This window comes from Penicillium bovifimosum (assembly GCF_028826915.1).
Source record: "Penicillium bovifimosum strain IBT 22155 chromosome Unknown utg000006l_segment0_segment0, whole genome shotgun sequence".
Taxonomy (NCBI): domain Eukaryota; kingdom Fungi; phylum Ascomycota; class Eurotiomycetes; order Eurotiales; family Aspergillaceae; genus Penicillium; species Penicillium bovifimosum.
Window position 1 is genome coordinate 1,626,194 of NW_026622715.1, and position 25,023 is coordinate 1,651,216.

Genomic DNA, 25,023 nt, shown 5'->3' on the forward strand with positions numbered 1-25,023 from the left:
CTCAGATCTTACAACAGGAGTGCTTCAATCATAAATATTTCACTGAATTGATATCACTTGGTAAATCCACCAAAATGCAACCGGCTATCTAATGTACAAAAGTCTCCTCACCGAACCCAAGCACCATACCTAAGAAAAATCGTCTCATTCATCATTTTACATGCCCGCAGGGAACTGCACCCACTGTCTGGTCTCAGGATCCAAGCACTCCTGCTCCGCTTGCCTCCACTCCCTGGTAACCATCTCCGCGCGCTCCTTGGACCGCGGCGTGATCTTAGCCTCGAACTCCTCAGGCATACACACAAAGCCCTGAGTCAAGCGATCGGCATCAGGCAAGATAGGCTTACCCGCGGCATCCTTGGTAGGCTCAATATTGAAAGCCCACAGAATGCGCGACATGCCCAGGAACAGACTGCGCTCGGCAACGTGGATACCGGGACAAATGCGTCGGCCAGCGCCGAACGTGAACACATCACGCTTCGAGGCATCCGGGTTGGCCGCTGCGTCGCCGAAGCTCTGAGTGTCATCCTTGTACCGGTCAGGGTTGAATGTGCGGGGGCTGGGGTGGCGAGCGGGGTCCATGTGGATACCCCAGACGTTGTTCATGACACCGGCGCCCTTGGGGATGAGGTAGCCCTTGTACTCGTCGTCTTGGGTCACGGCGTGAGGCACGGCGCCGAGGATGGTGGTCGGCATCCAGCGGGCGGTTTCTTTCATGCAGGCGCGGACGTACTGGAGGTCGGCGAGATCGTCCATGTCGGGGAGACGGGCTGAGCCGACGACGCGCTCGATCTCTTCTTGGGCTTTGCGCTGAATCTCGGGGTAGAGGAGCATGGCTTGCACGAAGGCATAGAGAGTGCTGGAGGTGGTATCTGAGCCGGCCTCCAGGAGAGTTCCGGTAATGTAGGAGGCTTGGTCGTCGGAGAAACCTTCGGCCTTTTGGGCCTTGTACATGCCGGCGGAGAAGCAGGGCTTGATGGTCTTTGCCTCGCATTCTTCCTTGGCGCGCAGCCAGTGGTTCATGTAGAGTGCCTTTTCGGCCTTGTGGAGATCCTTGGCCTTCCGTTGAGCGGGGAGGAGGAAATCGGGAAGGAAGCGGAGGACGGGGAAGAAGTCAATTAGGGCAGCCATTCCGGTCTGGTTCAGGTCTGCGAATTCAGAGAAGCCGTCGAAGAGTTGCATCATCTTCGGATCTTCGTAGGTAGGTGTGCGCCATCCGAAGACCATTGTGGTTGTGAGGGCATTGGAGTAGCGACGAATGTGCTTCAAGAAGCCCTCGGGCTCAGTGAGGAACTGGTACAGCATCTGTCGGTTCTCCAACATCTGGTAGGGCAGGTATTTTTTGGATGTAGTGACATTCAGCAAACCGTGGACCATCTTGCGGAATCCGCGCCATGTTGGTCCGTAGCCCATCATCAACAGTCTAAGACCACCACTGCACAGCTCCTGGCCGATGTACATCTCAGGCCGGTGGGAGTAGATACCACTTCTCTTGTCGAGAAGTTCCTTAACCGCTTCATCGCTAGACAGAACAATCAAGCACTTTGTGCCGAGCATCAGACTGTAGATTGGGCCGTATTCCCGAGCCCATTTCTCGAATTGAAGGTGAGCATTCTCAGCGGGCATCTAGTAGCAGCGGGTTAGGTCAAGCTCCCTTCAATCTCTTATCATAGGGCAAGTCATCCCATACCTGATGGATATTACCCAAGATAGGCAGTGTCGGGGGTCCCGGAGGATAGTTCTTTGGCCTCCGTCCGATTCTCAAGACGCGCGAAAGCACCAAGAAGGCCATAACAGCCCCAAGGATGGGTGTTATTGGCAACATACTGACGAATGTATGTGTCGAACCTCCTAGGAAAGAAAATTGCACGGTTTCAAAATCCTAGCGCCTAGGAGAGACCTAATTTCTTCTGCGATGCGGAATCATATAGCTGGCCATGGGTTAACCCCAGAATATATGTCGATCGCGGAGGCCGGTGTGGGCGTATACATTGGCGGACGCGGAGGTGGGCGGCGGAGGTGGGCAGCGGAGGCGATGTGGGGGCAACCTTATGCCCGGATTGCATTATGACAACCAGATGTGTACCTATGTCCTATGAGCGATCTGCCATTACCACCGGGACACTGAATGAAGGCGCCGAGAGTGGCTACGGGGAAGCGAGGATCGAATGGAATGTTCTCATTGCCATGGATCCAGCGCGCTACTCTAGTCCCATTGTCCCAATCCATGGGCACGGCATGCCCCTAGTTTCGGCTGCTTGTCTGTTTGGACTCTACCAAAGTCTGCCAGCAATCCCGACCAGGTCCTAACCGAGAGCGGAGCCCCAGAGCGCATTTCTCATTGTGCGAGAGCAGTCGCCATATTTGCCCACTTTCGACGCTATCTAGTAAGCATGTTTAGTGCTATGTGGGGAACACGATTTATTTGACTGCATATTGAGTTTATGGGCACGGCAGGCAAATCAGCTCTTGTTCATGCGGGTTCTTTAGGGCTTGGAGTGCTTTGGCCGACGCCCGGAAGAAGACACCCGAAATTGCCTGCGAACTGCCGTCGAGAATGAACGGAGCATTATACTCAACGGGGAAAAGGAATGGGAGCCAAGCTGCGGGTCTCGGTTCCATGTGGGATAGAGTGCATGTTATTGCGAGGCTGGAGGAAATTGCTTTTGTGGAGATCGTTGTGTTTCTTCACTCGTCCTTCCGGATATCGTCACATGTGGAATATCCAAGATAGATTCCGGTGAGGCAGTGTTGAAAGATCTCGTGGGTATCCTTAAGTACAGCAGACTCTGCTACTATCAGAGAATAACGGAGCCGAATGTTTAGACTGTAGGTGGGATGAGAATTCGAATTAAACTTGCCAAGCTGCAAGCCAGGAGCCCATCTTTGGATTCCACATTCTAATCCGTACGTGCGCCTGAAATTGAGAAATCGTACCTGACTTTAAGCAACGCCCAGGAGCTATTGGAACTATCTTGTCACGCGACAGACACACGATCATTCAGTTAATAGCCGAACACTCGTCGTGCGTAGATGCCGAAGACGGCTTAGGGCTATAGCCTATCGGGTTATACGCGGCCCACTTCTTATTTCCCGGGCATATCACTGGCTGGGCTTTGTTTACTACGGACTCCGGCGAGTGAAGAGTGTAAGGCAATCTTATGCCCACAGCCCAACGTATTTGGATCCATTTTAGGGAGGGCCATCGCCTAAGCGGACAAGTACATGTAACATGACACCGTCTGTGTCCATTGCGTACATGACAAGTCGCGCGCTGCTTCCATCTGTCATACTGTCAGCTTCATTCACATCGCTTCCTGCCGCAGGCTGTCTTCGTCTCTTCCTCTGCCTGTAACTCCCTCCGTGCTCATTGACTACATGATGATGCTGTCGGCTTCATTCTCACGCTGATGCTTCTCGACCCGTTCCTCCCTGCCGCGCGCCGCTGTTGTCTCTTCCCCCGGCTGTAACTCCCTCCGTCTTCGTTGACTACATGATGTTAGTGTCCGCTTCGGCTTCATAGTGCCAGCTTCATTCGCACTGTGCTGCTTATCCGCCAGTGGATTTCTGCCGCGCTGCTTCCGTGTCTTCGCCTGGTCGTAATTCCCTCTGTGTTCATTGCCTACATGACAATCTGCGCGCTGCTTCGATACCTGCCTCTGCCTGTGGCTCATTCTGTTCATCGCGTACACGGTGTTACAGTCGGCTTCATTCGCACGGCGATGCTTCTCGACTGTGGCTTCTGCCGCGCGCTGCTTCTGTCTCTTTCTCTGCCCGTAACTCCCTCTGTGTTCATTGCCTACATGATCATAGTCCCGCCTTCATTCGCACGTTGGTGCCTCTCGATCAATATCTTCCTGTCGCGCGCTGCTTCCGTCTGTTGGTCCGCCCATCACATTGGTAATGAATACGTTGTATCCTATCCCCCTTACCTGGCGTGGATGTTCAAGGCTCACATCAATCTGGAGGTGTGTAGCTTGATCAAAGCTATTAAATATGTTAACAAATATTTATGCTTTAATGTTTTTAATGTTATTGACCGCAATATCTACCTACCCCTGAGTTCGTGGTCGATGAGAGACATGATGATGATGATGCTCTCATTAACTCGATTTAGCTCGCAGCCTCGCTGTACATACATGCTGGCGCTGTGGGATTACTGGGGTAAGTCGTACGAAAACCTAGCCTTGCCAGTTGGCTGGAGACTCGCCAGTTGACGGAAACCTCGCGAAACACGTCATTGGAACTTGGCACCTTCAAGTGCGTAGGTCCTGTCAACTGGACAGAATATTTTTGTAGGTTGGTATGGATCTTTCCATCTTACCTACGACCTACGGTACTCTACACCTGTCCTGTTCACTTTTTTGTATAGACAACACTTACAGGTACACCCTTCACCTGTTACAGTGTTACTTCGCCTATTCAAATCTCCCCGGGCCGCAGGCCCGGCAAAAATCTTGTAACTAGATTCTTGTATGTCTAGGTCTAAGATGACCTAGGGGTAAGTACCCCTGGATCCCGCACGTGACACAACAGCCCTCGGCGGTCACAACGCCGAGCGGCACGCAACAAGGGAAGCCGCCAAGTCACAGTGGAATATTATAGGTATAGGTATATACACAAGGAAAGAAACAAAGAAACACACAACAGAAACAGCCGTCTCCCCAGGGGCCCAGCAGCGCCCAGCAGTTGGCCCTCTCACCCCGATCCATCCTCTTCCCCCTTCGGAGACTTTGGCACCTCCGAGTCCGGCTGGTGCCTTGGTCGCTGGGCCAGGCACAGGCCACGCGGCGCGAGGAAGACCAGCTCCCGTTCAGGGCTGCGGAACACCTGGCGGTGTGGGACGTCACCGAGGGGCTCCTCCGCCACTGCGCCCTCGCAGAGGATGGTCAATGATGGGAGGTTAGGGGGCTCTTCGGGATTATTGCTGGCTAGAGAGACGCTCTTGGTCAGTATGGGTATATCTTCCAAGACACACACTTCCCATAAGCTCTTCTCAAGCTACTCACCGTCACGCCAGAAACACCAGTGACCAGGGGCTCAGGACCTTGTTGGTCCAGCCCGCCCGCCCCGAACTCTTCACGAATTCCTTCCTCTCCGCGGGGTACGTGGCGTTTAGTATCGCCTGTGGATCCTCAAATCTTGAGCGCCGGGCACGGCGTCTACACGTATATCTGTTAGAACGGTGGATACTGCACGAGAAAGCAATCAGACAATACATACATAAATACCCAAAGGTTCGTCGCCAAAACCAGGGCCAGTGCCAACAGCCCACCGACGACGCCGAGGAGTTGGCCGAGCTAGACAGACCAGGCATCAAACATGCACTGACTGCAGAGAGGTGAGTTTGTTGTGTTGTTCATATCGGGGTTTCGCCATCACATCTCGGACCGAGAGCGACATGCCAGTTCTTTGAAGAAAAGAGTGCACTCAAACTAGAACAACAAATATGAAGAGGAAAGAAGAAGAGAAGACGAGAAAGGAGTCCGTCAAGAGACTTTTCAACTCACCTCTCGTCATTGTGACTAGGACACAACAACCGTCACGTCATTCGTCACACCCATAAGGACAATGCCATTTGCTACCAACCCTCTTTAGGAACCTTGAGACAGATACTACTGTGAAGAAAGTCTGCGACTAGGCCTATTTAGGGTCTGAACCAACCATTAAAACCTTCGATCCTTGGAATGTTAGCGTCCGAAACTTGACCAAGCATAGAAGGGAGCATGCTGGCAGGAAGCCACCATTCAAAGAGGAAGCAACGGCCCTAAAAAGACTATTCACATTAAAGTCAATCGAACGCGGTCTCGTGATTTCTTTGATCTTGCAGGCATTTCACAGATCAAAGTGAACCAGATCACCATGCCTTGGAGACGTCTCCAAATATAGGTATCGACTGTCAAACAACCAACCCGCCAACATTCATAAAACGGCAAAGATCAACTCTGGAGATATCTTCATTGCGACTGGTCAGGATCTACAACCTCGTCAATTTCTCAGACTCGTCCATGGTTCCATCGTCACTAGTCGACGGTATAATCAGAACAGGTCCAGTGTACTGTTCTTGATCTTTCAACCTGCATGAGGATTCACGTCCATTGGAACTGAAATTTTCAATAGTCGACAACTACTAGCTCTGTATATATTCAAATCCTGTCAAAATAAATCGACCAGGGATCGAAGGATCTATTGCTTTGAACCCAGAGTGAGATCAAACCAAGCCATACTCACTTTAACCTCCAGCAAAGTTACAGCCTTGATCGGAAAGACCGATTGAACACGCGTCTAAGTATATAAGTAAACAAACGTCCCGTAATGTTCAGGCCTGTAACTCATCCAAATCCGCCAAAAAAAAAACCCCCAAACCCCGCTCGAGAGACGTCAAGGCACAACAGGCCTCCATGGGGATACAGTGATACTGTCGACGAGTTTGAAGAATTTTTACGCGTCCCGGGAAATGAAGCAACTATTCAAACGGTCGTGGTGCCCCCTCTGATGAATCTACCCCCATAGTTCATCCGATGGTGCCCTGGGAGCTGGCCAACCTTGAGGAAGGAGACTTGGTCGCCTGCTCCGCGATCTTGGACATGCCCCTCCCGGACGTCTCTGTTGGTCTACGTCGGAGCCTCAAAGATTATGGACCAGCGCTCTACGACCTCGGCGACATCGCGTCGCTCATTCCAAAGGTGCCTCACCTGGTGTTCCCTTGCTTTGCTGTTGAGGTCAAAGGCGGCACTGGGTGTATGGACGCAGAAACTTATACGTGTAGACACCGTGCCCGACGGTCAAGATTGGAGGATACGCAGGCAATGCTGAACGCCGCGTACCTCGCGGGGAGGCAGGAGTTCGAGAAGAGTTCGGGGCGGGCGGGCTGGACCAACAAGATCCTGAGCCTCTGGTTTTTCTGGCGCGACGGTGAGTAACTTGAGAAGAGCTTGTGGGAAGTGTGTGTCTTGGAAGATATACCCATACTGACCAAGAGCCTCTCTCTAGCCAGCAACGGTACGGCCGCCCAGCGGGGCCGACAGCGTCCCCGTTTGACAATCCTCTGCGACGCCTCGGAGGCGCCCCTGCAGGACGCCTACCCATTTCACCATGTGGAAGCCACTCCGATCGGGGATGTTGAGTTTGTCGGGCCACGGGGTCTGCGTCTAATCAGGCAGACCCGGGCCCAGAAGGCCGACTTGCCTACTATCACCAAGGCTCTGAAGGCTGTGGAGGGGCTGGGGGGGAGGGGGAACTTGAACAAGCAGGCCAACTGCTGTGGGGAGTGCAGCGTTGTTATGGACTGGACGGGGTTCTCTTTCTTTGGAAGTTTTGTTTCTTTGTTTGTCTGTTTTTTTCTTTGTTTCCCTTGTTTGTTCCTTTCATGAGGTCAATTAAAGAGACGCGCGGGAGTCGTGTACATCATTGGAACCCCCAAGCTTGGAAACTACGAAGTACCCCAACACCCAAGGCGCAAACCTATAGAAATGAAGTTCTGTTCTCCCTTTATGAGTTTCATGACTACGGCCGCCGCCAAAAAAGAATATCAAGGTTCGTAGACGTATGCGGGACGTATGCCTACCCGATTATTGAGTCAGCTGCAGTTAGAAAGGCGCAGATAGTCTGCAGCTTGCAACTAGAACGCACCAATGGCAAGTAACTACAGGTATAAAGTAGTAAAACAATCCATTCTTTTAGCAAGTGCTTCTCAGTAACTATGGTATATTCAATCTTTCTCATGAGTGGAATCCTTTCTGAACCTTTTTAATGTTCTCTGCCACCGGGGGCTCAGGGTAATAGGCGAAAGAAGCAATTGGCCAAATGGATAGTATAGTTCACATTGGATTCATCTTCCAGCATAGCTTGGAAACCTTTGCGCATCTCCTGTTTCTCTTCCTCGGGGAGCTCGAAACCTCGAAAGCCGATGCAGCACCCGCACTCTGCAGTGCAATGGCCCCTACCTGTCTTCCTTTCAGACAGATGCCTCTGTCTGCAACACCCACATTCCCGACTACAACATCCGCCTCGATCGGAACACTCCTGAATCATTTCCTTGCGCATAAACCATTCAGGATCACGCCTTAAGCTGTGATAGGCGTGTCGTACGCTTGAGGGTAACATGTACTCTGCTTGGAAAAGGGCTTGCGCCTTTCCAGGGTATTGCGCTCGTGCCGTTTCAAGCTGTGTCTGTGCGTCCTCGAGATTGGTTGCATCAGACCTCACATCAGATCCGATAGCCACAGCCTTTTGTAAGGCCATAACCTTGTGGTGTAGCCGTTCCTCACGCTGCGTAAGTTCACGTAGTGCGTGCTCAGCAAGAAAGAGCTTGGTGAGTGAACACCGATCGATGTAGACGTTTTGGCAGTATCTCACATAGGCATCGTGTTGGCCGTATGTCACAGAGGGATCGCCAAGTCGGACGCGGAAAAAGACCGTGGTCTGAGTCTGACTTGGCGGCGCAGGCCTTTTGCGGAGGAACCCCATGATCCTGGTTCCTACTGCGTGTAGAAAGCCTATCAAAGTGAGTATATAAGGTAAGAAAGATGTGGTGGGATGTACCTCTGTGATAGGACAGACTAGGAATGTAGTATGGATTTTCAATAGAATGGACAAAGATATCAAAGCAGAAGGAATGGAAGATGAGGTATAGAAAAGAAGTTCTGTCCACCCTTTATGGCGTTCATGACTACGGCCGCCGCCCAAAAGAATTCCAAGGTTTTCGAAGACGTATGCCTATGGATGTAGTCTCTAATCATGACGCAAGTAAACAACCGAAGTAGAAGTAGACAGTGGAAAAAGATGACTTCAACTTTCAAGAATACATGAAAACAATGGATAGGAGGGGAGGACAATGGGAGGCAGATCAGGAGATGTGCGTTGTGAACTTGTGTCACTGCGTCTGTGTGTTCCTCTGAAGGAGAATGGCTCACGTTAAAACATGTCTGGCACAGATGTGATGAACAGCCTAACCGAGAGAAGCGATACCGGGCATGCTTCTTACCCCAACACCCGAGGCGCAAAGATGAGGGCAACCTACCCACGAGCATCAAACACAAATCTATGATTAGTTCTCCGAGCTTGTCCAAGTACGTATGCGGCTTATGAATCTACCTCACCAAGGCTTGGCGACCAGTCTTGCTATCTGCCAAGAGAGGCGCATCTGGAGATGCGATTAACAATCAAGGTGTTTTTATATCGGTGATGTGATTCATACACTGTACCCAGATTGCTTGGCCTGTCAGCCACCTACATAAATTTGTGGTATGAATCCTGATGCCTTCTCCGTAACTCTATCTTGAATCTAGACTCGTTCCGAGGTTGTCGATCAATTTCTCCGATCTTAGGTAGGTTGTCTTGGCCGGGGTTTATGATATACATCCGGGCAGTAGCTACCTTATGTTAGTAAGATCATTAGGTGTACAGTAATACTCTGCTATCCAGCAGGAGTGATCTCAGGGACAGTAGGAGGATGCTTCTCAATAGGCAACGGGAATAGGCAACGGGCCACCAGAGTGGCAGAGCCCCGACTCGGCGACTCCCGACCAGGCAACTACTTACTGTACCTTATCCTTGGCCACTGCGCCTCTTCATGAATCACATACGCAATTATCGCACGTAGACTGCAGTGAGCTGTATCGGAAATATAGAAGGATCCCGTTCAATTCAGAATCAATGCACGGCACAAGTCCGCGATGTTATCCCTTAAGTACTCCGGCATCAACGGATTAACGGTGCAAATCCCCAACCCCGGCCTTAACTCCGCGCCAAGTCCCTTAGCCACACACGTGGGCCCCGATCAACCAATGATCATCGATGCATCATCCGCATGCCCAGATCTATGGTCGATTCACACTGCATCGCGTTAGAAGAAGAGCCTAAAGGATAAACAACCTTAAACACGGTATATATTATACGTCAATGCATCTTTCGTCGCATCATCCATTATCCCCTTTATTGAACCTGAAAACCCTCCATTCTCCCAGACATCGCAGCGCAAAAGCATTTGGAAGTCGTGGACTCGTGGTCCCCGATATTGACATCATCATTCTCGCAATGCGTTTCCGGCCGGCATACACCGCGCTGGCTATCTTCTTCTTCGTCTTCCAGACGACATGTGTTCCTATCAGAGTCCGGTCGTTGCAGATTCCCGGACTCGAAGCTATCGGGCAGAATGTCCAATCGGTACTCCGTACGACAGCCGGCACACCGAGAGCTGAAGCACGACGGGAACATGGACGCGAATCAACGATTGACTGGCGAGAAGATGGAATCTTAAGACGAGAGTCAGAGCGCGAGGCTGGGTTTCCTCCTGGATCCCTTGGCGCGTAAGTGTGCAGCCAATTCACTCCATCCGTACACTTCGGGTAGTCAAGAGACTAATTGACAACGCTAGTGACAGTGACCCCGGCTTCCCAAAACCTCAATACCGGCCCCTTCTGAAAATAAGCATCATCTCCGCGATCGCAATCTGCATTCTGAAAATAGCACGGGACCTCTGGCGTTAACCTAGGTTGGGAAGAAAGCAAATCAAATCGAAAAGCCATATATTCATTCCTCGTAATAGTGTATCAATTATACAAAGCGCCCCGAGACTAGATCTGGAACGTCTGGAAGCCCATAATCAGATCATTAATCTGGCGCATACTGGTCTGATCATACTGATTAAGAATCGGATCCAATGGCCCCTCATCCAACGGCCCGAGTCCGGTCTCTGTCCGAGATGCAGCAAGTCGATCAGCCATGAGGTTCGCCAGGAGCCAGTATTCTGGCGCAAAGCGGAAGAAGCCCATGCGGCGCCAGAGGTCTTCGGGCTGGATGTGTGGGTCTTCGATTGTTGTGTGGGGTGTTATGCCCTGTGGGAAGGTTGAGGAGAAGGTGTGCCAGATGTCGCGCCAGTGTGTTAGGGCGTTGCGGATTGGGGCGCGGAGTTGGAAGCCGCCAACTGCGCTGCGGAATTGGAAGATTTGGGAGTGGATTGCTGGGGATATGGTTAGAGGAAAGTTTCGGGTGAGGGGCTAGGTGTGGATCATGGTTTACCGGATGTCAAGGCGAAGAGGTTTGAGGGGCCTAGGGAGGCTAAGAGTTGGCGAATTGTGACAGGGAGCTCGTCTTTGCAGATTGCTTCGAAGGAGCCGCGGAAGGAGATCGTCCAATAGATGCTTCGTGCGGGAAGGAAGAGTTGGATTTGTTGGTGGCATTCGTCGGCTGTGGTTGCTTGAAAACAGCTTTCTGGCGTTGCCATGTGCATTCGCATTTCTTTGATGACCATTCGTGGAGGGAGGTTATTGAAGATTACGAATGCTGTGTCGAGTAGGAAGATCCAGGTGAATACACTAGAGACTGTTAGTCTTGTTCCGTTAGGTGCAAATGGCCGTGCTAACCGAATCAGCTCCTCCCTGGCGGCATATTCCTTCCATTCAAATTCGTGTCTGCCCTGGGCGCCGTAGTTCAAGTGTTGTGCTGCAGTAATGCCAATATCACGAGCCGTCTTGTTCACATTAGCAAATTGCAAAAAAGCAAAAGGTAGACTGGGAGTATCCTTACAGATACCAGAGTGGCGAAGCGGTAGCGTCGAATGCGGCTCTTACTCGCATCAGAACCTTCCCAGTTCTGGTAAAGACAGACTATATAGGCAGCTTGTACAGCCTGGATCTTGCGTCGTTGGATCACCATATTGCCCATGGACTGGCATGTCAAATCATTGTTGAAATCATCGTCAATAAAGACCATCTCCTCCACGCAGTTGAACCAGGTTCGCGCATCCTCGTTGTCCGGCATATCCGGCGAAACACAGGCACCTGACAAAGCAATTAGTATTGGCCAATTCTTGCACTGAATACTACTCACCAATCAAAGCCATTGCAGCTAGAAGCGTGGGTTTCGCTGCCAACAAATCAAATGTAGGTCGATGTATGAAGTTGACATTGGGATGCCACATTGCCCAGTATAACGCCAGAAACCTCCTTATGTTCGAAGGAGAGAAGAACTGCAGGCACGAATCCTTCAGCGCTGATGACCAGTCCAAGGTAACGGCACTGTTGCGCGGTTTGATCGTAACCACTTCTTCAATCAAGAGCAAAATCTCATGTGTCTTCAACGAAAGTGGGTCATTAAACCAATCTAATGGGATATCACTCGTCGAACTTGAATCACTCATACTTTCCAGCAACAAAGGCGACGGCATATCCATGCTTAGGGTCGGCATTGCCATAATCCTCTGCTGTAGCTGAGCCGATGTCTGCCGATCCAGACTGGTAGCCACCTGTTCCCTCTGCTCCAGCGTCCCACAATCAAAACTCGACACGAGCCCCGTGTGACTAGTAAATTTATCCAGAAAATGCAGCGATTTCCGCGGTGTGTCATGAGCCACCGGCGGCTCAAAAGTCGCGGGTGGCTCGGGAGCTAACGCGGAGAAGTCCGGCCAGCCGGCACTGGGATATTGGATCGACGCCGGGTCAAAAAAGGTGTCTACAGGACTCGTGCCGAAATTTTGCAAATCCTCCATGGTGAGACCCCACGGCATCATCGCAGTGGTCGTGGCCGGCGTCGGAGTCATCTGCGTACAAGTCGTCTCTTCTTGTTTCGGGACCGTCTCGACAGAAGTTTGTTGATCCTGCTGTGTTCGCTTTTGGTTTTGCGGCGTCTGTCGCGATGAACCCCCCGTCTCCGTGGAATACCAGCATTGTGCACCACGCTTCGCACAGCTGTGGCACGGCTGATGCGAGCTGCAGGCTTTTTTCTGGCGGACGCAGCGATCGCAGGCGCGTCTACGCGTGTTTGCTCTCGAAGCTCCGCCGTCACAGGTGCGGAGATGGCGCTTTAGCACGTCTGCGCGCTGGAAGGCGCCGTCGCACGAGGTGCATTGGTACGGTCGCTGTGATGTATGGGTACTGGTGTGGCGGAATAGGTGCTCGCGTCGCTTGTAGCGCTTGGAGCATATGGAGCACTCGTATCTTGGGGATTCGGGAGCCTCGAAGGACTCCTCTGTCGGTGTTGAATGCTCGGCCGACATTTGTGAGACATTTGTGAGGTGTGAAAATATGTTCTAATCCAAGTCCGGTGGCGCAGTGTGTTTGCGGGGAGAGAGCTTGTGGGGCGGCAAATCTGCTTAGTTAGAGTGGACCGGTGAAAGATCGGCGATGACTCTCGCTTGTCATTGGGGGATCACTGATCAGGATGAGCTATCAAGAACTAGGGGGGACTGGGGAGTAACCGATTCGTACTGGTGTATGTGGTTGAGGAAATGCACCATGGCAACGTTAATGCTGGAGTATACTGCTCTTTCTCTCACTCTGGGTCGGTTTTGAGGTATCAGTCTCCGTTCCAAGCTGGCATTCGAATTGGTAAACTGTGTTAATCCAATGAGCCTCTTGCAATACGCCAGTGAAGATGTGGCGTAGATCAGATGCACACAGTTCAGCTCTACCATAGCAGGGGACATATAAGCGAGACAGTATGCCAAGGTTCCCAGGTTATCCAGCCACAGGCAATAAGAATCGTTCCTGAATCTTATGTCCATCCATGGTCCATGGAACCTTCAATACGAGCTGTGGTATGCAGGAACTCTCGTGCAATGAACCTGGGTTCTATTCACCCACTAAGCCCGGAATGGCAATAGCCTGGGCATGATTCAGGTACCGGGGCCGAGTATCTCAGGTAGGTACTACGACAAGTCCTTTAGTTACCTCCAATATCGGTAGGTTATCCATCGGATGTTTCGGGATTCCTCCTAACCTCTTCCATGTCCTTGCAAACAAAAGACGCATACACAGAGACACCTCAATAGTCCCCCCTAGTGCCAACAGTACCACCTGGGCAAGGAACAGAAGCAATAACCAGGCGATGCCAAATACCATATCTACAACAGTGCACAACCCCCGCAACCCTGATGATCATGTCACCACATAACCAATAGAAAAGTCAATGCAACCTCCATCTCAAATCCCGATGCAGGAAGATGGGGCTCGATCGTCACGGCTCGGCCCTTGACCGTGACGATCGAGCCCTTGATTGAAACACCCGAATGCCATGAAGCTGTTAACGTGGCAGTGGATCGTACAAGGCATAAGATATGGAAAAGAGAGTTCAGGTCCCGAGTCCCGACCTATAGTAACGTGCGATATAGGTTTGTGTGACCCCCCAGAAAGTATGTATCACATAGTGCTGCAGGAACGCGTCTCGTGCCTGATTCAAGCTGGAGCCATTGAGTAACACTCCAACTTTTGAAGCTTCTCTTATAACAAATTCAAAGCGCAATCGGTGTGATAATCCAGCGCCGGCACTGAAGCTTATTGATCACTGCTCGCCGGATGTTGAAGCCAGATGATCTACAAATGCGAGCTAACTATGCAAGACATGAGGGTTAACTGGCTAGTTAGCGCGCTAGGCGATCCGATCCTACACAACGTTGGTTGGGGGCGGGGATTGGGCTGCTTTCCCCTGGAACTGCAGGGGTAAATAACTGCTACCGTGGGATTGGGATTTGAATCATGCGGCAGTGGTAGAAAAAGTAATTATATCGTGTGACCATGTCGTCATTTTTGTTGCCTTTTTCAACGTGCGGCTTTGCCAAAGTGCTCTGTTGAAGTGGGTAAGATGCATTGCCGTGAATCGTGATTCGCTATGGCATTTCCTCGATGGTGGGGGTATGGTGGGGAATTGTCGGTGTCTGTAGAGCGATTTGAAATCTCTCTACCGGAGAACCCGCTTCAACGCTCCGGATGTCCGAGATCGACGGGGGAAAGGAACGGGTGTTCTTGGGAGAATGCACATAGAGGTGAGAAAAGAAGATGTGATTATTATGTAGCCCTCGTTTGTTCATTGATATGTAGTGATCTGTCTTGTACATGATTGACATAGAATATGTGCGAATGAAAATTAAACAAGAATTGAAGTGCAAATGCCGAAGTCAATGCCCAAAATAACTCCACGCTGTCGCTTGTCCCCAAACCTTAAACGCTGCGCCCGAAAGCCATCGACAAAAGAAATTGAAACCTGGATATTTGATCGGTTTCTGAAGCCTTGTTGGCGAAATTGAATGATCGAAAATAGAAGAAATAGCCTCTTGGTAGAGGTAAATAGAAAATCGTTGAGTGGTGCGTTGCGACTGATCGCGAAAAGCAAGAAAAAGTGGCAGTTCATGCAGTCGCACGAGATCCTCGACGATATTTCAGATCGTCTCGACTGAGGAGTCGACGTAGTTTAGACACAAATCGGCATGGTCGGACATCTGGAATGACGTTAGTATGCGACCGAAGAACAAAAGCGAGATTGACTTTACCACTGATGCGCCGTGTAGCCACAAAGGGCTCCTCGAGAGGCTGTGTCGTGTACGCCGCCGCCCAGTAGCTCGTGTCTTGGTAGCCCGTGAAAGTACAGCTGTGTGGATTGTATTGGGGCTGCAGGGCGGCGACGTGTGGGTAGAGCGATGCCAGCGGTGAGAGCAGCTCATCTGGTGGAGGTGACCGTCTACTGTCGATGCTGCCCCGAGACTGGAATAAAGTTAGATCCATCATGTGGCGAACGCGAAGGATTCTACTTACATAGAGCTCATAGTTGGTTTTGTAACTCATGGTAAAGGGAGAGTGGAGTGGCTGGAGGATCTCGGGAATATCGCACAGTAAGTTGGACAATCGGATGCAAGGTGACGAGGACTTGGTCGAGGGAAAGACCGAGGAAGATACTGGAAAGTATGCAGTTAAATGTTGAGATGCAGGTCTTAAAGGAAGCGAGCCAAGCTGCGTTTAAATGAATGCTCAGCCTAGAAGACTGGAGTGAAATGAGCCACAGTGATTTGGAAGCGGGGGAGATCAGACGTCAAGATGATCATCTAGTCGGTTCTTAGTGGCTTGCGTTCCATCGGATCGATGGTCAGATCTGGCTACATCCAGGAACTCGGGTATCCATGCGCGCCAAGGATGACTTGTCATTGGAGTAGATTTGCGATGGGTATCTGAGCGTCAAGGTCGATCTAACCGATCTGTCGGAGTGCCCGATGTGGGCAAGACTCTAAATACGAGGTTTACTTTGGTCATTTAGAAGATAGAATACATAACCAGTTTATGTGCATGACAGCATGGGTATATCGTGTAGTAGGATAATCCCTGCAGGCACCACGTATTGTGGCCATCTCGTTCTACTTTTTCCCCCTTGCATGGCATTTCCACGTTTTTGATTTCCCACTCTGTGGAAGATTCTACAGGGAGGAGCAGGGAAGGAACAAGTGTGGCCGAAGATCTCCACTCACCACCAACATGATGTGATATGAGATCCACCCACCGAACACATCCGGATGCCCCTAACTTTGGCAAGAAGGAATCAATGACGTTGAATTGGGGAAGAAGTGGACCTCCGGATTTAACCCAAGGTGTCAGACAATGTCGCACAGGTCAAAGAAACTAGCGATATTGGGGGGTACTAAAATGTACCGAGTAGTATACAGATCTCTGATCGGACTCTGATCTCCCGCTAGCAGATAAACCCTGAAAAGCCTTCCAAATCATGAAAGAAACTAATCTAGGAGAAGATAGTAAGCGAGACTAATCCTGCACTATTGAACTATTGACAGACTAAAGCGATCTAGATCGACAATGGGGCTTGCTCTATCAGGACTAGCGGACAATTCCATTGTAGGCATCACAGCCACACTCTCCTTGCTACTTGGGGATAAGCGCACGAGCCACTGTCTCGGTCTTACCGTGGCTCACCGTGGCTAATGAGTGGCTAACGAGTGGCTAACCATGGTTAGGAGCCACAGCTGTGGCTCAAGCTCACTCGATAGCTTCCCAGATCCACCCTGCCTTACCCTCTCGAAAGCCGAACTAGTCCGTCCCTTGATCTTCATTGATTTTCATGATCATTTTTGGGAAAAAAATAATAAACCCTTGATGGCTCGGTCTTCCCCGTCCATCTTGGGGAGGTACAAAGCTATAAGGCATTGGCCTCCCCCAGATTCACAGATCATTCCAACTCAAGTCTAAATTCACTCCCAAGCTTCCTCCAAGTTTATCCTCGTTCTACAACAACCATCAACCACATGTCGAATGTCGAACATGTCACTGAGCATGCAGGGTTCCGGAAGAGAGTGCTGGGAAAACTCTCAGCATATGGACTTACGCGATCATTGTTCTCGCGAACATCCCGCTCAGAGTGAGTTTGACTTGATTTCCTTGTACCTATACTCATAAGCACAATGATCTGAGACGTTCCATTTTCTTCTCCTTTCAGATTCTCTCGAACGAGACGCTGAACGCATCTCGGACAGGCGCACGCGCTCGCATGAGGGCATGAACAATCCAGAAGTCCAATCCGTACTCAGTGAATCCGAGTTCGGTCGTGTGGACCCCACAGGCTGGTTCCCGCACTATAAGAATTGTGTCCAGCACTTTGTCGATTTCAGCCAGCACACTCCTTCTGTGCAGTCCATTGCCGCATTCATTAATATCCGACTACCATGCCAGCGACCTTTGGAGTCCAGCGCACAGGGGCCGCAGTCTTTCATTTCGCTGCGACCTTACATCCGACGGCTCATCGTCACGGCACAGGACTCCCCGGCTGTGATGCAGGGCTTCTTTGGCGGCGATTGGGAGGCCGGTGTGGGCTGTATCTACAAGCAGGAACGGGCCAACTATCTGTTCACAGCTAAGAGTAGTGGGTGGGCGTCCACAAAGGCTGCCTATGATATCTCACCGGATGAGCAGACTCCATTCTTGAGGCCTCTACGTGATCCTACTGAAGATGAGATTCGAGTGGCTGAGGCGCGATGGAGTGAATGGTTGGCGATGGAGGATTGGATGGTTGGTGCGCGCAGTCCCTGGTAGGATGCGGCAGTGATGAGACACGAATTTTTTTATCTCTTTTGTTTCTCTTTTGGGGAAAAATAGCTACTCAGGAGTGGTTGTGACTTGTGAGTCTTGTGACGAGGGCCAGACCCTCGATCTAGTGATTCTGAAAATGGAGTTTAAAGATTATTAATCAAAGCTTTTGACGGGATCCGCGGTTGAAGCTTCTTTGATCTGCCGTAGCCTGTAGGAAAACATTTCCCGGACTAATCACGAGATGCCATCCCCCATGTCAAAGGTTAAACGCGTGGAACGTTTCTCAGTGGACCTGGCCCATGGTTCTACGCAGCATGTTGTATGATTCTCTACGACTACGAGTCTACGACTACACCATCTCTACGGTGTTGTGGGCATTATCTACAAGCCCCTTCAATTGAGTACTATTAGCTCTGGGCCCTGGCTCAGCTGTCGGGATAGGAGTTCAGTATCCCCAATTCATTTGGCATTTGACCTTCAGACCTTGAAATTGGGCCAGAATTGGGCCGAAGCAAAGTTGACAGAGATCGACAGGCCCGAGAATCGATAGCGTCGCACCGCCACATGCACCGACCACCTGGGACATGACAAATACTTTTAGCGACCTTGAAATTAACCTACGAAGTACCTTGTTAAGTTGTGTTCAATATCGCGATGAATAGAGTGGTCGAGTATCAGGTGTGAACATTTTGTGCCATACCCTATGGATAAACCCACAACTAACCAGATCAAGCTAGCCAGACAGCGGGAATGCAGCAATTCCTTCTAACAGTCTGACTGTCTGACTCACAGCCCGGCCAACCTGTCACTTCATAAGCTTGGAAATAAATAGACTATTGGTTAGCCACCCTTCAAGATTGTGACCCGTTCCCGACCTCACATGCGCCCTCCCCCGCCCCAAAAAAAGCCAACGCGTCGAATCCAGGTACCCGGGTAAATCAGCGGCAAAATCAACACCGTCACCATGTCATCGGAGATATGCATCTATACACATGAACCAGCCACAATCCTCCCACTTCTCATATCTCAATTACCGTATTCCGCGACTCTCCTCCGTCGCATCCAACATGGCATTGCACACCCCTCCAGAACAGCGCAAATCCTAGCAACTTTCCCAGCCGGCGTAACCCCTGACCCCTCGACGCCGTGGCTGGCCGCACGGGTCGATCTTTTCCGCGGCCGCGAAACACAGATCGTCATATTCTCCAGCCTCGAAGCGGAGCACACGTCAATCCAGAAGATCGACACTGTCAACGATAGTGCAGACGCTAATTCCGCCGCGCCGGATATATCAACTGTGGACTCGGAGTCGACATCCGCATCCAATAACATCGTCCCCGAACCCAGTGATCGAAATGTCCACCTGCAAAACACAACGCAATTCCCCGTAGCCAGCCTGTCAGCCAGCCAGCCAGTCCTGGACCTGGTCCGCGCGCAACTATTGGCTCTGCTGTCGTATGTCAAGACGGTACTTCTACCGCCCTACCTGTTCTTCTTGGCTGAACAAGCCCCCCTCTCGACCCCCGCCACAACCGGCGTCCCCCTGATTCCCGCGCCGGACCCACAGGCTTTCCTCATCGGCGGTCTTCATACAGGTCTTTTTTCGCTTTTGCAGCGATCTCAGGCGTACGACGCCTCCAACCCGCTGGATAATATCCGGGTTCATCGATTCGATGAGATACCATACTACAAGTACTTTTTCCGCAGATCCACTTTCGAGCCCGAGGAAGAATCTGGAATTTCTGCAGATCATCCGGAGAATGACATGTCACTTCCAGGTGGATACAGCTTCCAGAATCGGGAGGGAAAAGAGGGTGTTCTGAGTGAGCATCTGGATCTCGTGCAGAGTCGCACGCATATTCCCCGACCGAGGGAGCAGCTGTCTGTCTTGCCGGGGATGGCGGTTTATTGTGATGGTAGTGATGACCCTGTTGCGTGGGGGTTCTTAGGTGTGGATGGGACGTTGTCGACTTTGCATGTTGAGCCGGAGCATCGGGGGCGCGGGTTGGCGATTTCGTTGTCTAAGGCTGTTATGCGGAGGGGGATGAGGGATGATGGGATCTTTGGGGCTGGGAGTATTGGGGTTGAGGATGTGGAGGCTCGGGAGCGTGTTGGGGCTTGGGCGCATGCTGATGTCGCTGGCTATAATAAGGCGAGTCGGAGGGTGATGGAGAAGGTGGGGGGTGAAGTCTTGACGACGATTACCTGGACTGTTATTGAACTGCTGCATTAGCGCTCATCTCCGTGTCGGAGTATTTGCATGGATACCTGCATCTGAGGTATGGACATAGAGTGCAGTGTCATGGATTAGACCATGATATCAAAACAAAGACGGGATAGTACGACCTGCCCAGGTGTGGCCTTGGAATCATAGCGGTAGAAACTCAAAGCAGAAGCAGACAGTACCAGGCTGTGAGGTGGATTGCAACCGATTCTATGGACCTGATGTTAGAACCTTGAAAGGCACGAGGTTGGAGGTTATCACCCGAAGTTGGAAGCTTCCTGGCTTGGAAGCCTGAAAGAACCTAAGGTTCCATCCATCTTGGCGGGAGCAACCAGGACCTATGTACCAGGTAGGTCGGACATGTCGTGGGGGCTTCGGTGCTGATGGATGGAATGGATCCATGGTCATCTACGACCTATGTTTATAGGTATATCTTTCATTGTAATCAGGACCTACCACACTTGCCCAGGCATTGTCTACCTTTACCTACATCAAAAAATCATGTGATGGTCCAATAGGGTATAGCGCTGGGTGCCATCTTGCTGCCCAGTGCTGATTAGTTCAATCTTGGAACTTGGAACGTTCAGGTCTACATCGCCATGAGCATCACTCCAGAACGAATCCTCGATATTGAGGACGCTCTGGTTTCAGACGAGAATCCAGCGCGTGATGATGACACTCTCGACTATGAGCGTTGCGCCAGATTACACAATTACCTGGTCGCATATGGCTGGATGGCCCGCCATGGAAGAGACACACCTGACCTGGATGCGCTAGGCAGAGAACGGTGGTTTTTCAGACAACCAGCCGCAGACATAGACGCTATACGTGCCCGTCTGGATTCGCCCCTGAGCTCTTTCCTGGATTCAATCTATGATCCTGAGCCGTCATTCTTCTACTGGGTTAACGGTCTTGAGATGAGACTCTGCGATGAATCATTCCCCTGTGAAGAAAACGAGCTCGAGGATGAAGGGAAAGAGCGATTTGTGGTGATTTACGATACTGTTCCAGAACTGGGCTCGCATTGTCTCGGCGTTGTTTACGATCAGCAGCTTAATCGGGCCTCGTTCCCGATGACTTTGGAGAATTCGGAAAGTGTGGAGCCTGTCGATGAGCACGAAGAGATGTGGTTCCCCCTGGAGACTATTCTCACTCACTGGATCTATATGATTCGTCTGGGCAAGGTTGATCCTGGGCTGCCTGAGTGCAATTCGACCTCAAGGTCGCAGATTGGCCTATGGTCGTGGCTTCCCTATTGCAATGCCCAAATTGATAGCACCGTGGCTGCTATGGAGCACTACTCAGCTACAGTCGAGTCTCGGATGTCTTCTGATTCACTTTTTCCTATCTCTGCACCGCTCTTTACCGACTCAGACCTTGATGCGGCTTCCGTGCCGAAGGACTGCTTTATTCGCAAATTCTTGACCAGTGTTAAGACCCCGCGTTTCAAGTTTATCGCGCCTGGCCTACAGGTCCCACATGATAAGGAGGAGTTTGCGAGGCTGCAGAGATTTACCATACTTCCCTACGAAGAGGACTGTGTTCCAGCAGTCCTACTATTTCTTGCCCCCGACCGGACCGTGAATCTCAACTTGGAAATGAAGCATTTGTTCTCCCAAGAAAGTGAGAATGTAACCCTGAACGAAGGCGATCCTATACCTACTGGACTCTACAGTGAGCCTCTACTTCGAAATTATCATGATACGGAGGAGGCAGGTTTTCGCCTCCTTCTTCCATTTGCACTGCGACCCGATTCCCGAGACAATGAAGGGGCCAGGATGAGTGATGGGAGATTAGTGGAATCGGGCTCATTCACGGAACTCTTTCAACATGGCTGGTTTCATCCGTTTGGAGGCGAACGTCGATCGCAGAGGCTGGAGAGGCTGTTTGAACGATGGACAGAGCTGATTGAAAGTGGTGTATGGACAGTGGGTGAAAATGGTGTGGAGGGAGGAATTGATAAATTCAGAGATGCAGATAATGGCAACGGTGCGTGGAGACATTATTGGATCGCACCGGATTGGTGAGGCTTTGGGGTAAAGTCTAGAGTCTTTAAAGTGTGAACACTACATCAAGGGTCATTTTGCCTTGAAATCGTTTTCGCCGCCTACATCCTCAGTTCGACTCTGAAAAGGGGGGAGACTCTAGGAAACAACGTGTCCTATGCTCTATCCAAAATCGCGAATGAATGCCAGGGACGATCCCTAATTCTCCTTGCTCATGCAAAATGGCAACCGCACTAACGGCGTCGACTATACAGGAAAGAACAGTAACCAACAAGCTAGATCTTGATATATCTCGCAAATCGAGATTCGGCCTCTGTGCAAAATGTCCGATAGCTAATGTGTACAGACCTGTACAAACCGGACGTTCCAGTCTACACCTCCTGGATGTAGTTTGCCGGAACGCTCTTGGTAACGCCACCTCGTTCGACGTCGGCCCACCCATCACCGCTGTCTCGGTTGATCAAGACGAAGCGGTCGCCTTCGGCCATGTTCCACTCCATGTCGCTGCGAGCTTCGTACTCGTACAATGCCTCGACATATTGCACCTTCTTGGCGCCTCGTCTGGGCGCAACGGCTGGTCCGACACGCTTTGTCGCGGCACTGCCTGCCAGTGACGCCGAGGAATTGGAGTACGTTGAGCCAGGTCGGTCAGGACCAGGGGTAGCGGCTGGCACAGGCGATGGTGTTGGGGCGGCTTCGACATACGCTGCCGGAACAAGGCCTTCTTTACCTCCTGCGCGCACACGCATCCATCCAGAACCGTCTGTGAAGACTGTCAATATCTATCGAGCGTACATTGGAGAGAAAGAGAGCACGTACCATCTGGTTCGACGATGACTACGTCATCACCATCTTCCACAGTCACCTCGTCTGAACTAGTAGCCTGATATGCGTACAGCATCTTACCGCGTGGCTCTTTCGACTTCGAGCCTACGTCGCTTGGTGGCGGTGCAGTCATGTATGCTGTTGGGGGAGGCGCTAGCACCCGATTCCTTCTTGCGGCAGCAGGCTTTGTCTCTGCCACAGGGGTTGGAGCCTCCTCTGCCGGGGTTTCTGGTGTAGGCTGAGTAGCAACGTTCGATACTGACCGAGCTGTACTGGCCGCATATCCCGAGCTAAGAGAGGTCATTGTGTTTTGTCGTGTTAGGGACGGGGCAGCAGGAGACACTGCAGGTGCGGCGTCGATATCAACAGTAGGCAGAGAGCCAGCCTGTTCCTGTCGCATAGCCTTGAGTTTCTTCTTCTCCTCCTTGGTCTGCTCGCCCGGACACTCCGGGGGCACCTTCATTTGGCATTTGCTATGACAAGTGTAGCCACAATCCCGACAATCGAAGCCCTTGGCAGACAAGCCCCAGATTCGCTCGCCACAAAGGTCGCAATTCGTTGGGATTTTGAATGTTTGAGAGCGGAAGTTGTGGTTCTGGGCTCCAAATGACAAGTCTCCAGCCACTGCCATGATAGTCGCCGTCTCTATTTCGGCTGTGACCCATTTGCGATCAACCTCGTGCAAAGATTCTTGAATGTAGAAAATAGATCGCACCACATCTAGCTCGTTTCGATTATCCTTGCCTTGTTGGATATTCTCTCGCACCTTTTTGCTTCCTTCGACCTCGCGCTTCTTCTTGTCAGACTCAACTCGTAGCTCGCGAACCTGAGTTTTGCTCTTGCCCAGAACATTGCGCAGGAAGACCTTGGCCGCCTCATCGACGACGATCGAAGCATCGTCATGCCACACTGGGCTTGGCTCAAACCCGAGATTCGCAGGCTCCTGCGACTGAGTCACATTGTGCTGAAGGAACATCAGAGAATCCAGAATTGGGTTATTGCGAGGAATTTCGACCAGCAAATTGGCCATGTGTTGTGTACTATTTGAAAGAGATGCCTTCTCCAGCTGAGCAGCGAGAGTCCATATAGAGTTCATTTTTTGCACACGTGTTTCGTTGATGTTTTGCAGGCCCTGGAACTGTGAGCACTTATTCTGGGATCAAGGACAGAAGGGGAGCGGCTGGTTCTTCTTACATCGATTACTTCAGGGACATATTCATGATAGAACTTCTCCTTCAGCTTATTTGTCACATTGATGCTGATAAGATACAGATTCTGTCTGCAAATTAGTAGTCGGGACGGGAAAGTTGTCTGGTGAATGAGCCATGCCTTGTAGTTGTTCATCTCCAGTATTTGTTGTTGATATGCCGCCTGCGCCTTGGTCTTTCCATGGTCGAACGCCGACTCCATCTTCTTTCTGCGGGCCTCCACCTCCTGGCACGCGCCATCGTATTTCCCCTTGGCCTTTTTAAGATCACCATATACGGCATCACGTTCCTTTTCTAGCTTCCCATGATATTCAACATGGCATTTGCGAATCTCTTCATATTGGGTAGCGGCTTGTTTCAGGGGATCTGCCACTTGCACTATTAACTCCGACGCAAACTTGTCTCGTTCGGCGGCATGAGATTCCACGGCGTTTAATTGCGTCGTCCATGTCGTGAGTGATGCGCTTTCGAGAGAGCCGGGGGTGAGGGTGGGTGTATCGCCGACACTCAAGGTGCTGATCTTCTTCGACTTGCGGTCATAGTACTTTTTGCAAAGCAGTGTTAACTTGGATGCGTATTCCTTCTCGATAGCGCTGCGCTCGCGGTAGAATTGCTGTATCTCGTCCACCCACGATATACCGTTTGAGACCTGTGCGACATGTTTGCATTAGCTCCACTCAAACATGAGAGGTGTTCTGACCGATTGGGTTGCCGGGAAGCGATGTCGGGGTCATACCCAATTATTGACGGGCTTGAAAGAGTCCTGATAAATGACAGAGGTTAGCTATGCGCATGTGACAGGGTTATCCGGCGTCTATACCTTCAACTCTGCCCCGAATCGAGGGGCAACGTCAGCGGCCGCCATGGCTAGATAGATGTCCCAAGGCAGACGCGCATGCGACGGCGCGGGGATGCAAACCGGACAATGAGATGGGGTTGTCTGGCGTCGGGGCTATTTG

At 51.1% G+C, this 25,023-nt stretch overlaps 11 protein-coding genes across 11 annotated transcripts; 5 read left to right on the top strand and 6 right to left on the bottom strand.

Moving 5' to 3' along the window:
- Positions 1 to 156: 156 nt before the first annotated feature.
- On the bottom strand, positions 157 to 1,825 carry N7515_008260 (cytochrome P450; the record flags this gene model as incomplete). The annotated part of the gene is made up of 2 exons (XM_056669004.1): positions 157 to 1,626; positions 1,691 to 1,825. The coding sequence occupies 2 exons, from the start codon at positions 1,823 to 1,825 to the stop codon at positions 157 to 159; spliced, it is 1,605 nt and encodes a 534-aa protein (XP_056518834.1).
- Positions 1,826 to 4,698: 2,873 nt separating this feature from the next.
- Positions 4,699 to 5,317, bottom strand: N7515_008261 (uncharacterized protein; the record flags this gene model as incomplete). The annotated part of the gene is made up of 3 exons (XM_056669005.1): positions 4,699 to 4,944; positions 5,010 to 5,125; positions 5,224 to 5,317. The coding sequence occupies 3 exons, from the start codon at positions 5,315 to 5,317 to the stop codon at positions 4,699 to 4,701; spliced, it is 456 nt and encodes a 151-aa protein (XP_056518835.1).
- Positions 5,318 to 6,521: 1,204 nt separating this feature from the next.
- On the top strand, positions 6,522 to 7,470 carry N7515_008262 (uncharacterized protein; the record flags this gene model as incomplete). Its single annotated transcript, XM_056669006.1, has 3 exons — positions 6,522 to 6,915; positions 6,994 to 7,327; positions 7,386 to 7,470. The coding sequence occupies 3 exons, from the start codon at positions 6,522 to 6,524 to the stop codon at positions 7,468 to 7,470; spliced, it is 813 nt and encodes a 270-aa protein (XP_056518836.1).
- Positions 7,471 to 8,059: 589 nt separating this feature from the next.
- Positions 8,060 to 8,469, bottom strand: N7515_008263 (uncharacterized protein; the record flags this gene model as incomplete). Its single annotated transcript, XM_056669007.1, has 2 exons — positions 8,060 to 8,071; positions 8,092 to 8,469. 2 exons carry the CDS (start codon positions 8,467 to 8,469, stop codon positions 8,060 to 8,062), a joined length of 390 nt encoding a protein of 129 aa, XP_056518837.1.
- A 1,569-nt stretch (positions 8,470 to 10,038) lies between these two features.
- N7515_008264 (uncharacterized protein) lies at positions 10,039 to 10,314 on the top strand (the record flags this gene model as incomplete). The annotated part of the gene is made up of 1 exon (XM_056669008.1): positions 10,039 to 10,314. The coding sequence occupies one exon, from the start codon at positions 10,039 to 10,041 to the stop codon at positions 10,312 to 10,314; it is 276 nt and encodes a 91-aa protein (XP_056518838.1).
- Positions 10,315 to 10,577: 263 nt separating this feature from the next.
- N7515_008265 (putative C2H2 transcription factor) lies at positions 10,578 to 12,997 on the bottom strand (the record flags this gene model as incomplete). Its single annotated transcript, XM_056669009.1, has 5 exons — positions 10,578 to 10,963; positions 11,023 to 11,318; positions 11,367 to 11,473; positions 11,530 to 11,783; positions 11,833 to 12,997. 5 exons carry the CDS (start codon positions 12,995 to 12,997, stop codon positions 10,578 to 10,580), a joined length of 2,208 nt encoding a protein of 735 aa, XP_056518839.1.
- Positions 12,998 to 15,122: 2,125 nt separating this feature from the next.
- N7515_008266 (uncharacterized protein) lies at positions 15,123 to 15,557 on the bottom strand (the record flags this gene model as incomplete). Its single annotated transcript, XM_056669010.1, has 2 exons — positions 15,123 to 15,476; positions 15,528 to 15,557. 2 exons carry the CDS (start codon positions 15,555 to 15,557, stop codon positions 15,123 to 15,125), a joined length of 384 nt encoding a protein of 127 aa, XP_056518840.1.
- A 1,470-nt stretch (positions 15,558 to 17,027) lies between these two features.
- On the top strand, positions 17,028 to 17,804 carry N7515_008267 (uncharacterized protein; the record flags this gene model as incomplete). Its single annotated transcript, XM_056669011.1, has 2 exons — positions 17,028 to 17,133; positions 17,212 to 17,804. 2 exons carry the CDS (start codon positions 17,028 to 17,030, stop codon positions 17,802 to 17,804), a joined length of 699 nt encoding a protein of 232 aa, XP_056518841.1.
- Positions 17,805 to 18,765: 961 nt separating this feature from the next.
- On the top strand, positions 18,766 to 20,034 carry N7515_008268 (uncharacterized protein; the record flags this gene model as incomplete). The annotated part of the gene is made up of 1 exon (XM_056669012.1): positions 18,766 to 20,034. One exon carries the CDS (start codon positions 18,766 to 18,768, stop codon positions 20,032 to 20,034), a length of 1,269 nt encoding a protein of 422 aa, XP_056518842.1.
- Positions 20,035 to 20,624: 590 nt separating this feature from the next.
- N7515_008269 (uncharacterized protein) lies at positions 20,625 to 22,052 on the top strand (the record flags this gene model as incomplete). Its single annotated transcript, XM_056669013.1, has 1 exon — positions 20,625 to 22,052. One exon carries the CDS (start codon positions 20,625 to 20,627, stop codon positions 22,050 to 22,052), a length of 1,428 nt encoding a protein of 475 aa, XP_056518843.1.
- Positions 22,053 to 22,402: 350 nt separating this feature from the next.
- On the bottom strand, positions 22,403 to 24,929 carry N7515_008270 (putative actin polymerization protein Bzz1; the record flags this gene model as incomplete). The annotated part of the gene is made up of 5 exons (XM_056669014.1): positions 22,403 to 22,794; positions 22,851 to 23,988; positions 24,051 to 24,713; positions 24,801 to 24,827; positions 24,885 to 24,929. 5 exons carry the CDS (start codon positions 24,927 to 24,929, stop codon positions 22,403 to 22,405), a joined length of 2,265 nt encoding a protein of 754 aa, XP_056518844.1.
- Positions 24,930 to 25,023: the final 94 nt, after the last annotated feature.